Below are 11014 nucleotides of genomic sequence, written 5' to 3'. Positions count from 1 at the left end.
ATGAACACCTAGATTTTGGTAAAACTTTTAGTCTGGTAACTAGGAGAGAATTCTTATTTGCCACAGGTGGCCAGAGTAGTCCTTCGGAGCAACTTAGAAATTAGACTTCCACTGCAGGCTGTGGAAGGTCAGTAGTTCAGCAGTTCGAGACCTGGGTTGCCGCATGACGGAGTGAGCTCCCGTCTCTAGTTCCAGCTCCTGCCAACCTAGCAGTTCGAAAGCAAGAAATTGCAAGTAGATAAATAGGTACCACTTCAGTGGGAAGGTAACAGCGTTCCGTGTGCCTTGGTGTTTAGTCATGCCGGCCACATGACCACGGAAACGTCTTCGGACAGCGCTGGCTCTTCGGCTTTGAAACGGAGATGAGCACCGCAACCCTAGAGTCGGATTCGACTGGCTTTCGAGCAAGGGAACCTTTACCTTTAAGAAATAACTACTTTAAATCTAAGATTAATAAATGGTTTAGTTTCACACTTGCATTACTGGTATTTCTGAAGCAGAGGCATTTGATTATTTTTCTCTTTCCTTTCGTACCCACCTGAGAAACTTATTACCGTGTCAGCGAGACCATCAACAGACTACCCAGGAAATATGTAAGTACGTCAGCTTTGCTTTCAGTGTAATAAGTAGAAACTTTTCCTCCGTGCAGAAAATATCTGTGAGCAAAGTAGATCAAGAAAGTCCTGCTGTTTTGGAGGAGTGTTAATGACAGAGGCCATAACCATACAGGCTTGGTGAACGAGGCTGAAGTTGGTTCCTTATTTGCATCTTATTCATGAATTCATCCAAAAACACTGAGGAAAGTTTGAAAGCTCTGAACCCCAAAATAAGATTTGGACCGCCAAACATCAAGCACCTCCAAATTCAGTGGACTCTCCCCATATGCTGTGGTTCTTGTGCCAGCTGCTCCAAAGTGAGGCGCCCCCAAAACAATCACACCGGCAGACACTGGGGCCAAGTTGTACCCCAAAACAATCTTTGAACCACCCCAAAGGACTCGTCCCCATGCTCTTGAGACTGTCCCCTGCAAGATGACATACAGTGATGCCCGGTCCAAACACTGGTTCTGGAGCCACAAACTTCCATTTCAGGTGCACGCAAGAAGCCTGTATTTCAAAAAAAAGATTTGAATAAGGAACTGGTTTGACTGTTTGCCACTACATCCCAGATGTAGTTTGAACCACCACGGGTCATACAGCTCCATGTTCAGTGAACTCTCCCCTTCGAGGAGACATATGCTGTGTTCTGGTCCAAAGGGCGGTTCTTGTGCCAGCTGCTCCAAAGTGAGGTGCCCCCAGGGACATCACACAGCCAGACAGTGGGGCCTGGCTGCACCCCAAAACAGTCTTTGAACCACCCCAACTGACACATCCCCACGCTCTGGAGACTGTCCCCTGCAAGATGACATACAGTGATGCCCGGTACAAACACTGGTTCTGGCACCATGAGCTTCTATTCGGAGTGCCTCCCAAGGGCTTAGATTTCAAAGAAGATTTGAATAAAGAAGTGCCCTCTGTATGCAAAATGAGGTTTAGACCTACACACTTCATACACCCGCATGTTCAGCGGACTAATAACCCCAACCCTAAAACCCCTAACCCTAATAACCTTTACCCTAATCCCTAAATCTAACACTAACTCTAATAACCCTAATCCTAATAACTTTAACCCTAATAACCCTAACCCTAACCCAAATAACCCTCTTTAATCCCTAACCCCAACCCTAATGCTAATCCCTAACCCTTATATTCCTAACTCTAACCCAAATAACCCTAATCCCTAATCCTACCCTAACTCTAATCATACTAACCCTAATCCTAATAATCCTAAACCTAATAACCGTAACCCAAAAAACCCTAACCCTAACTTTAATCCCTAACCCAAACCCTAATAATTCTAACTCTAATAACCCTAACCCTAATAACCCTATTCCTAATAAAACCAATCCAAACCCTAATAACCCTAACCATATCCCTAACCCTTTATCCCAAACCCTAACACTAATATCCCTAACCCTAACAATCCTAACTCCCCTAACAACCCTAACCCTAATCCCTGACCCTAACCCTAATAATCCTAACCTTAACATTAATACCTAACTCTAACCCTCTATTAACCCTAACCCTAATAACCTAAAAGTAACCCTAATTGTAACAACCCTAATCCATAACCGTAACCCTAACCCTAATTCCTAACCCTATCCCTAACAACCATAACCCTAACCCTCACCGTAATAACCCTCATCCTAATAATCCTAACCCTAATAACCCTAACCCTAACCCAAATAAACTTAACCCTAACTTTAATCCCTAACACTAACTCTAATAACCCTCACCCTAAAAATTCTCACCCTCACCCTAATAATGCTAACCCAACCCCTAATAATGCTAACCCTAAAAAATCCAAACTTTAACCCTAACAACCCTAAACCTAACAACCCTAATCCTAATAACCCTTACCCTAACCCTAACCCTAATGACCTTAACTCTACTCCTAATAATCCTAACCCTAATCCTAATAACCCAAGCTCTAACCCTAATAACCCCAACCCTAACCCTAATAATCCTAACCTTAACCCTACAATCCTAACCCTAACAATCCTAACCCTAATAACCCTAACCTCAATAACCCTAACCCTAACTCTAATAATCCTAACCCTAACCCAAATAACCCTAACCCTAATAACCCCAACCCTAACTCTAACCGATTTACCAGGAGTGGGAGGGAGCCAGTTTGGTGTAGTGGTTAAGTGCGTGGACTCTAATCTGGGAGAACGGGGCTTGATTCCCCACTCCTCCATAAGCAGCTGCTGGTGTGACCTTGGGTCAGTCACAAGTTCTTACGGAGCTGTTCTCTCAAGGGCAGTTCTCTAGAGCGCTCTCTCAGCCCCACCTACCTCACAGGGTGTCTGTTGTTGGGAGGGAAAGGGATTGTAAACCGCTCTGAGACTCTCTTGGGTAGCAAAGGGTGGGGAATAAATCCAATCACCTCCTGCTTCCTCTTCTTCTTCCTCTTCTTCTTCGTTGCTGGTGATGTGGCAGTGACATCATCATACCATGGCAACACTCTGGTATTTCTGAAAAAACACCTGTATGGTAAGAATGGCTTCTACATAGCCTGGATCTCCTCCAGTTCCTGGTAAATCCCCCTGCTGGCCAGGTGATTTGCAGTGGAAGATGGAGTTTGGGGCGGGGGGATGGCAACCCCGCTCCTAGATATGGCCAGGTTGCCCCCCATCCCCACTCTCCTGTCCCCGCGGCTGGTTGATGGGGCAGCGGGAGCACAAACAGGTAGGGACACAGCATCACAACGCTGAATGATGCTCTAGGACAGGGGTCCCCAACACAGTGCATTTGGGCACCTTGGCACCTGCTGACACTTCTCCTGGTGCCAGCCAAGTGTTTTTAGGAATTCGGCAGGACCAGGTGAGGCTTTTGCCTGCCAAGGTGTCCGATCCCTCACAGCTATAAGTTCAATACACGTTTAAGCAAAGTAGTATTTTATTAAAGCCATATGTTAGAGCAGGTACAAGTGAACTGTTAAGAATACCTGGGACGGGCTGAACAGGGGATAATGAAAGACATTCAAACTGATAATAACCAATAAGCTTGGTTCCCGCCGCGCGGGCAGACTTTCATATTCGCGCTCAAAAGCCTGAGAAGCAACGTTTCTATAAAGATAAACAATTGAAGCTTCACACGGTCCAGCTCATTATAGTCTAAGCAAAGCGGCTCCTTCCCCACACCTGTTAATCTTGCAGATAAGCGTACACTAGCGTTCATAGAATGGAATGCATTACCCAGGGATACACACAGGCACACAGGAGGCATGCACAGATGCCATAGGAGGGAGGGGGGTTTTTCCCCTCCACAGAATTCAATGGCAGCTAGCTGACATTCTGCCCTCCCGAAAACCAACTCCCCCCCCCACCTCCCGGTCAGGTCGGGAGACCTCCCGGGTTCCCCGGGAACATTTTGTGAAAGCTCTTGAGCATGCGAGGGGCCCGAATATCCCCTACTTCCACCCATTCTCGGTGCTGGGGTCCGAAATCAGTCCATTCAACCAAATAGTAGAGCTTTCCACGTTTCAGTTTGGAGTCCAAAATCTCGGCAATTTCATAGTGCGCTTCACCGTCCACCAAAACAGGGGGGGTGGAGGATGCGGTTGGCGCCAGTCGCAGGACCCGTTGTCTTTTTTAAGAAGGCTGAAATGAAATACAGAATGTAAAGACCTCAGGTTCTTAGGAAGTTCAACATCAACAGCCACCTTATTTATCACCTTACGAACTTTGAACGGCCCCACAAATTTCCACCCCAACTTCCTACTCGGCCGCAGCATTTTTATATTTTTCGTGGACACATACACATAGTCACCAGGCTGTAGAGCCCAACCCTCCACCCTGCCTCTGTCAGCCTGTTTCTTATAGACGGCCTTAGCCGCATTCAAAGTTTTGCAAAGCAGTGGCCAGGCCTGTTGCAAAGCCACGCACCACTCGTTGGGATCCCCAGGTTGTTTGATAGGTTGTCCCTCCAGAAACGGCAGTGGAGGGCTATCATAACCAAATGCAGCTTTGTAAGGAGACATGCCAATGGAGGCATGACAGGTGTTATTGTAACAGTATTCAGCCAGTGGCAATAAATCACACCAATCATCCTGATGATAGTTTGTGAAACAACGTAAATATTGTTCCAATGTTTGGTTCACTCTTTCGGTCTGCCCGTCAGTTTCCGGGTGGTAAGCACTGCTGAGTCCCCGTTCCACACCCATAATGTTCATCAGTTCTGACCAGAAGTTTGAAACAAATTGTGTTCCCCTATCAGATATCACTTTAGCAGGCAAGAGATGGGGACGTACAACGTGGTTGAAGAAAGCTTTGGCCAAAGCCTTGGCCGTGGGTAGTGAAGGGAAAGGAACAAAATGTGCCTGCTTAGAGAACAAGTCCACCACCACCCAAATGACAGTTTTCGTTTTACTCGGTGGTAAATCTGTAATAAAGTCCATTGAGATGACTTCCCATGGCCTGGAGGGGGTTGGGAGGGGTTGCAATAGTCCCGGGGGTTTACCCCCCCTCAGCTTGGTCATGGCACATGTTTGACAGGTCTGTACAAACGCTGTTAAGTCCTTGCGCAGGTGGGGCCACCAAAATTGGCGCTTGAGCAATTGCAAAGATTTCACAAATCCCGAGTGGCCTGCCAGCTTGGAACCATGAGCTGCCTCCAAGATTTCCCCCCGCAATGCCAGGGGCACATACAATTTCCCCTCTTTGTACCAACAGCCATTTTCCCCCTCAAAGCAACCCTCAATTCCCTGTATAATCGTCTTGTCCTCCTCAGAGAACCCCGCCCGCCAGGCATCCGGCCAGGGCGGTTCAAGGGAGGGTTCAGTCAGCGGGGGGGAAGGCAGGGAGGGGAGGGATGGAGGCAGAGCAGGAGTGGCTGGGATCATCGCGGCTTGTTGTCTCGTAGTCACGGCTCCTCCCAGCTAGACCGGAGTGAAAATTGAGTCCACAATGACGTCCCTTTGACTGGCATGTTGAGGGAGGCGTGACAACCCATCCGCCAACGAGTTCGCGGACCCCGGGAAATGGTGTCGGGTGAACTGAAATTTAGAAAAGAAATCAGCCCAGCGGAGTTGCTTTGCGTTTAGGCTGCGGGGCGTTTTCAAAGTTTCAAGGTTTTTGTGATCAGTCCACACTTCAAATGGAACAGTCGCCCCCTCTAGCCAATGCCTCCACGTAGACAATGCAAGCTTGATTGCTCCCGCCTCCTTCTCCCACACGGACCAATGTCTCTCAGCCTCTGAAAACTTTTTGGATATGTAAGCCAGCGGGTGCAATAACCCATCCTCCCCTTCCTGGAGGATCGCCCCCCCATAGCTACATCGGAGGCATCCGTTTGCACAATGAATTTTTTTGTCTCATCAGGATGAGCCAATACTGGTTCAGACGTAAACAGTTCTTTCAAGCGCTTGAATGCCCTGTTGCACTCCGCCAATCAAGCTAGAGGTGCCCCGGGTCTCGTGGCATCCAGTCCCTTCCCCTTGGTTTTTAGTAAGTCGGTGAGGGGGAGTGCGATCTGGGCGAAATTTTTTATAAATGTTCTATAAAAATTGGCGAATCCTAAGAATGCTTGTAATTGCCGTCTAGTTTTGAGTGCCTCCCACCCCACCACATCCTTAATTTTCCCTGGGTCCATTTCCAGCCCGGCTGACGAAATGCGATAGCCCAAGAAGTCTATTTGCGTTTTGTGAAATTCACATTTTGACAGCTTAGCAAAGAGTTTGTGCTTGTGCAACGTTTTTAGTACTTTCCAGACCAGTTTGACGTGTGAGGGGAGGTCGGGGGAGTACAATAAAATGTACTCCCATTGAACAAATGTTCATGCACATTGAACAAATGTTCATGCAACACCTCATTAATCAAGTTCATGAAGACCCCAGGGGCGCCCTGAAGACCGAAGGGCATAACAAGGTATTCGAACTGCCCCAAAGGTGTATTGAAGACGGTTTTCGATTCGTCGCCTGTCTTGATGCGCACCCGGAAGTATGCATCCCGGAGATCCAGTTTGGAAAAGATTTTCCCCTTTGCCGCTTCAGCCAATAAGTCTTTAATCAGCGGCATGGGGTAAGCATTCGTAGCAGATACAGCATTCAGGCCCCGGTAATCCGTGCATAGCCTTAAGCTCCCATCCTTCTTTTTCTGGAACAGGACGGGTGCCGCGAAGGGGGAGGAGTCCGGGCGAATAAATCCCCGAGCGAGGTTTTTGTCAAAGAACTTCCAAAGTTCCGCCTTCTCGGCCGGCCCCATGGCATATATTTTCCCTTTAGGCAACTTGGCCCCCGGTACCAGTTCGATGCTACAGTCCGAATGTCTATGGGGGGGCAGCTCGTCAGCCTCCTCTTCCCCAAATGCCGGGGCCAAGTCCCTGTATTCCTCAGGCAGTGAGGAAATCTCTTCCCTTGTCAGGAGCGCAAACGGGGAGTCTTTGTTTGGTAGAGGGGCCCCCTCTGGTTCCCATCGGTGCTTTGTGCATCTGGGTGACATAAAGTCAATCTTCCCCTCTTCCCAAAGTATATATGGATCGTGACTGTATAGCCAGGGGGCTCCCAATACTAACGAAAATCGGCTTTGGGGGTTAATTATGAAAACCCTCTCTTCCCAGTGATCCCCTGCCCCCAGTCGTAATGGCATAGTTTCATATAGGCAAGGATCTTTCATGGGGGACCCATCCATCTGGGTGAATATTAAAGGCTCCTTGAGCTTCTTCACCCCAGCCTCCAGTCCCGAGACCACAGCTAGGTTAATTAAGTCTCTCCCGCACCCCGAGTCAACCAGTGCTTTTACGCGCACATGAGTGCCTAGGATGGGATTCATCACAGAAACAGTCACAAAAAAGAGGGATGGGGGTTCGCTCACCATTCTTGGCGCCTCCTTAGGAGGGTCCTGCCGCTGTGCGCCATCTACGGCAGGACCTGATTGTTTCCCACCAGCTCGGCCTCGTTTTCGCTTGAGTCTCCCTCGTCCTCTTCGGGGGACGCCTGCAGGGCTTTGGCAAATTTAGGTTTTCCCAACGGTTTCTTGGCCGGGGTCGCTTGTCTCGGCTTGGTTGCTGAGGGCCTTTCCTTTTGAGGTCGTTGTCCTCAATCCGCTGCAAAATGGCCCCGTTCTCCACACTTCAGACAGAGCCCTTGACGCATCCTCTGCTCTCGGGTCGCTTCTGACAGGCCCCTCGGTTTTTGGTTAGAGGCAGGGTGAACGGGACGGGATGTTGGCTCACCTTCCCTCCTCCTGCCGCCATGTCAAGACGTAGGGTTTGGAGATGACTCTCCGCGTTCTCTGCCTCTTGGGTCCACGCCATCAGCGACACTGGATTGACTGAGTGAAGTACTGTTTCTCTGATGTCTGGGTTCAGCCCCACTCGATACATTTCTACCAGAACATGCTCTGGCCAGTTTGGGAGCTTGGCTGCTTGGTTCTGAAACTCTGTTGAGTATTCACGTACCGTCTGGCGACCTTGTTTAAAAGTGCGCAGAAAAGCTTTTGCCCTTTGGCCCGCATTCAGGTCCTCGAATTGGGTTCTTAGGGCCCACATAAATGCTCTCATGTCCCGTAGTTCTGGGCCACGGCTATTATGTAATCCCACATACCAAGTGGCTGCCGTGCCCTTCAGCCGCGCTGCTACCACATCGATCCGGCTGCTGTCATTTGGGAACAGGTGCCCGTGCGTCGTGATGAACTTTTGCACTCGCACCGTGAAGTACACCCGCTCCTCAGGGTTGCCATCAAACGTAGCTTCCAGAAGATCTTTTGGACGGGGTCTCCCTTGCCCTGGCTGGGGGGGGGGTAGGGCAGGTGCTGGAACCCCTGGTTGCTCTGGAACCGCCGGTTGTGCTGGTTGCGCCGGCTGCGCTGGTTGAGCGGGTTGTCCGGGGTGTGGGAGCCCTGGACCCACTGGGACTGCTTGCGGGGCGCCCCGCCTAACTAAGGCGTTCTCGATCGTCCGCTCAACCAAATCCGGGAGCGCGTTGAACCCCTCGCCCACCGTCTGCATCAGCTGTTGCAGAGTCCGGTCGATGTCTTCCACCCGTTCTTCCATGCCTTCCCCTGGGTATGCCCTGCTCGCTCGGTCCTTCAAGCGTCCCGTTACCCAGGATTCTTCTGCTTGTTCGAACTGATCCCCCACGGCGCCCAGGCTCGGGCCCGGATATAGTCCTTGTTAGAACAAGCTTTCTCTCACGCCACCCCCTCTCTTAGAGAAAGTTTCTCGGGTGCCTTGCAAATCGAATTGGCTCCAATCATCCCACGCCCTCCTGGCCAATCTGTACGGTGTGAATGGCCATGGGATCGTTGTGGCAGATGACTTTGTAACCGCTCCCGTGTCAGCCCCCGTTGTCGGGGTCGTTGTGACCGGTGGGGTTGTGGTCCCCAGCCTGCTGCCGTTCTCCGCGGTTGTATTTGGGGGTTCCTCCTCTTTTCCGCTCATGCTGGTATCAGCCGACTCAGAACGATGGAGAAAAAGGGATTCTTAGCAGAATGTCTGATCCCTCACAGCTAAAAGTCCAATACACATTTAAGCAAAGTAGTATTTTATTAAAGCCATGTGTCAGCGAGCTGCCATGTTCTTGGGATATGTCTCGTCCCTTTCCCATCCCTGCCTTTCCCTCACTCCTGTAGTTGTTATTCTTTTCATGTTAGGCATCTGTAACTGCCAAGGTTCTCCAGCTGGTGTGATGGGGTATTGTGTCTTTACGCTCTGGCTTGTTTAGGTTTCCCGTGTGAACTCAACTTGTGTTTATGGAACTGGCCGTTGCTGTTCTCAGGCCGCTTCGCGCCAAAAGCCTGAGAAGCAACGTTTCTATAAAGATAAACAATTGAAGCTTCACACGGTCCAGCTCATTATAGTCTAAGCAAAGCGGCTCCTTCCCCACACCTGTTAATCTTGCAGATAAGCGTACACTAGCGTTCATAGAATGGAATGCATTACCCAGGGATACACACAGGCACACAGGAGGCATGCGCAGATGCCATAGGAGGGGTGGGTGGGTTTCCCCTCCACAGAATTCAATGGCAGCTAGCTGACACAAGGCTTCTGACTGGCCATTGGAAGTTTTATTGGCTCCGCAGTTTGTTTTTTTAAAGAAAACATTGCTTTGGCAGCAGTTGCCACCACAACACAAGGATCTTCGCTATGTGACTGAAGGGAAGCAATGGCGGCCATTTTGTGGCTGCACCCACCACTCTGTCAGAATTTCTATGGTATTTACCATAGAGACTGGGGAAATTTCACTTTCCTATATTGAGGATTACCCCAAAATCAGGAGGCATGCGCAGATGCCATAGGAGGGGTGGGTGGGTTTCCCCTCCACAGAATTCAATGGCAGCTAGCTGACACAAGGCTTCTGACTGGCCATTGGAAGTTTTATTGGCTCCGCAGTTTGTTTTTTTAAAGAAAACATTGCTTTGGCAGCAGTTGCCACCACAACACAAGGATCTTCGCTATGTGACTGAAGGGAAGCAATGGCGGCCATTTTGTGGCTGCAAGAGGTGGTGGTGGGTGGGTGGGTGGGTGTAAAGACGCAGGGGGCAGCACCAAGGGTGGGGGCAGGATTTGGAGTGGCAGCCTCTTACTGAACACAAACCAAATAACTTGTTTCTATATTGGACCCAGATACCGCGTGGAAGCCACAATAGAACAACCGCCTGAGAAAGTTTTTCCATTTTTGTACCTTCCGGAATATCGTACCAAGTGGGACAAATCTTTACAGTCGTACAAGCTTGTGGACAGAATTGATCAGGTGATTCAGTAAAATTAACACAGAGCTTTAGAATGCTGATGCTTTGGTGTTTCCCAAACTTGGTTTAGAAGTGAAAACGTTGCGCAGCTTCTTTTATAACGGTGCTCTAATGGTTGCTAAAGCTGAACCTGCAAAAATGTTAAAGGATTTGGCCTCGTGAGTAGCAAGTGGCCATGCAGGGGGGGAAAAATATTTCTGACGGTATGGCTCAGTAGAATCTCCATGTACCGAGGTAGTATATCTCTAGCCAGAATATGTTCTGTGGCTACTTCATGTTTTCAATAATCTTGCACCAATTCCCTGTAAAAGGCCTTCGGGACAAGGTGCTTAGCAGGGAGAAGTGATGGATGTCAGGTGGAAAGTGTTGCCTTTTTCTTAGTGGTCCTTCCTCCTCCCCCGAAGACCATAGTTCACAGATCCCCAACCTTTTTGAGCCTGTGGGTGCTTCTGGAATTCTAACACAAGGTGGTGGGCGCAATCCCAAAATGGGAGGCAGGGGGGCCTCTTCTATTTTGAGTTTATTTTATAATTTTTGTGACCCCAGAAGTGATGTCATGCCCCCTAGTGCCCCCCCCCATCTTAGATAGTCTAGCTACAGGGCTGAGGTGAAGTGATCTCTGTTGCCTAGAGACCAGTTGTCATCCCAGGAGATCCCTAGCCACCACCTGGAGGTTGGCAACCCTATGACCCAGTGAGGAGTCAGACGAGGACATGAAAAGGA

At 49.5% G+C, this 11014-nt stretch overlaps 1 protein-coding gene across 1 annotated transcript in view; it reads left to right on the top strand.

The window, feature by feature from the left end:
- Positions 1-11014, top strand: part of STARD6 (StAR related lipid transfer domain containing 6) — a 27191-nt gene that overhangs the window by 9106 nt on the left and 7071 nt on the right. The window contains exons 2-3 of the mRNA XM_015415461.1: positions 544-593; positions 10167-10293. Of these exons, the coding sequence (XP_015270947.1) occupies positions 544-593; positions 10167-10293 (177 nt within the window). The remainder of the gene's footprint in view (positions 1-543; positions 594-10166; positions 10294-11014) is intronic.

This window comes from Gekko japonicus, unplaced genomic scaffold (genome assembly GCF_001447785.1).
Source record: "Gekko japonicus isolate JY-2015 unplaced genomic scaffold, Gekko_japonicus_V1.1 scaffold1391, whole genome shotgun sequence".
Classification (NCBI taxonomy): domain Eukaryota; kingdom Metazoa; phylum Chordata; class Lepidosauria; order Squamata; family Gekkonidae; genus Gekko; species Gekko japonicus.
The sequence above is the reverse complement of the archived record's forward strand: the minus strand, read 5'-3'. Positions and strand labels throughout refer to the sequence as shown.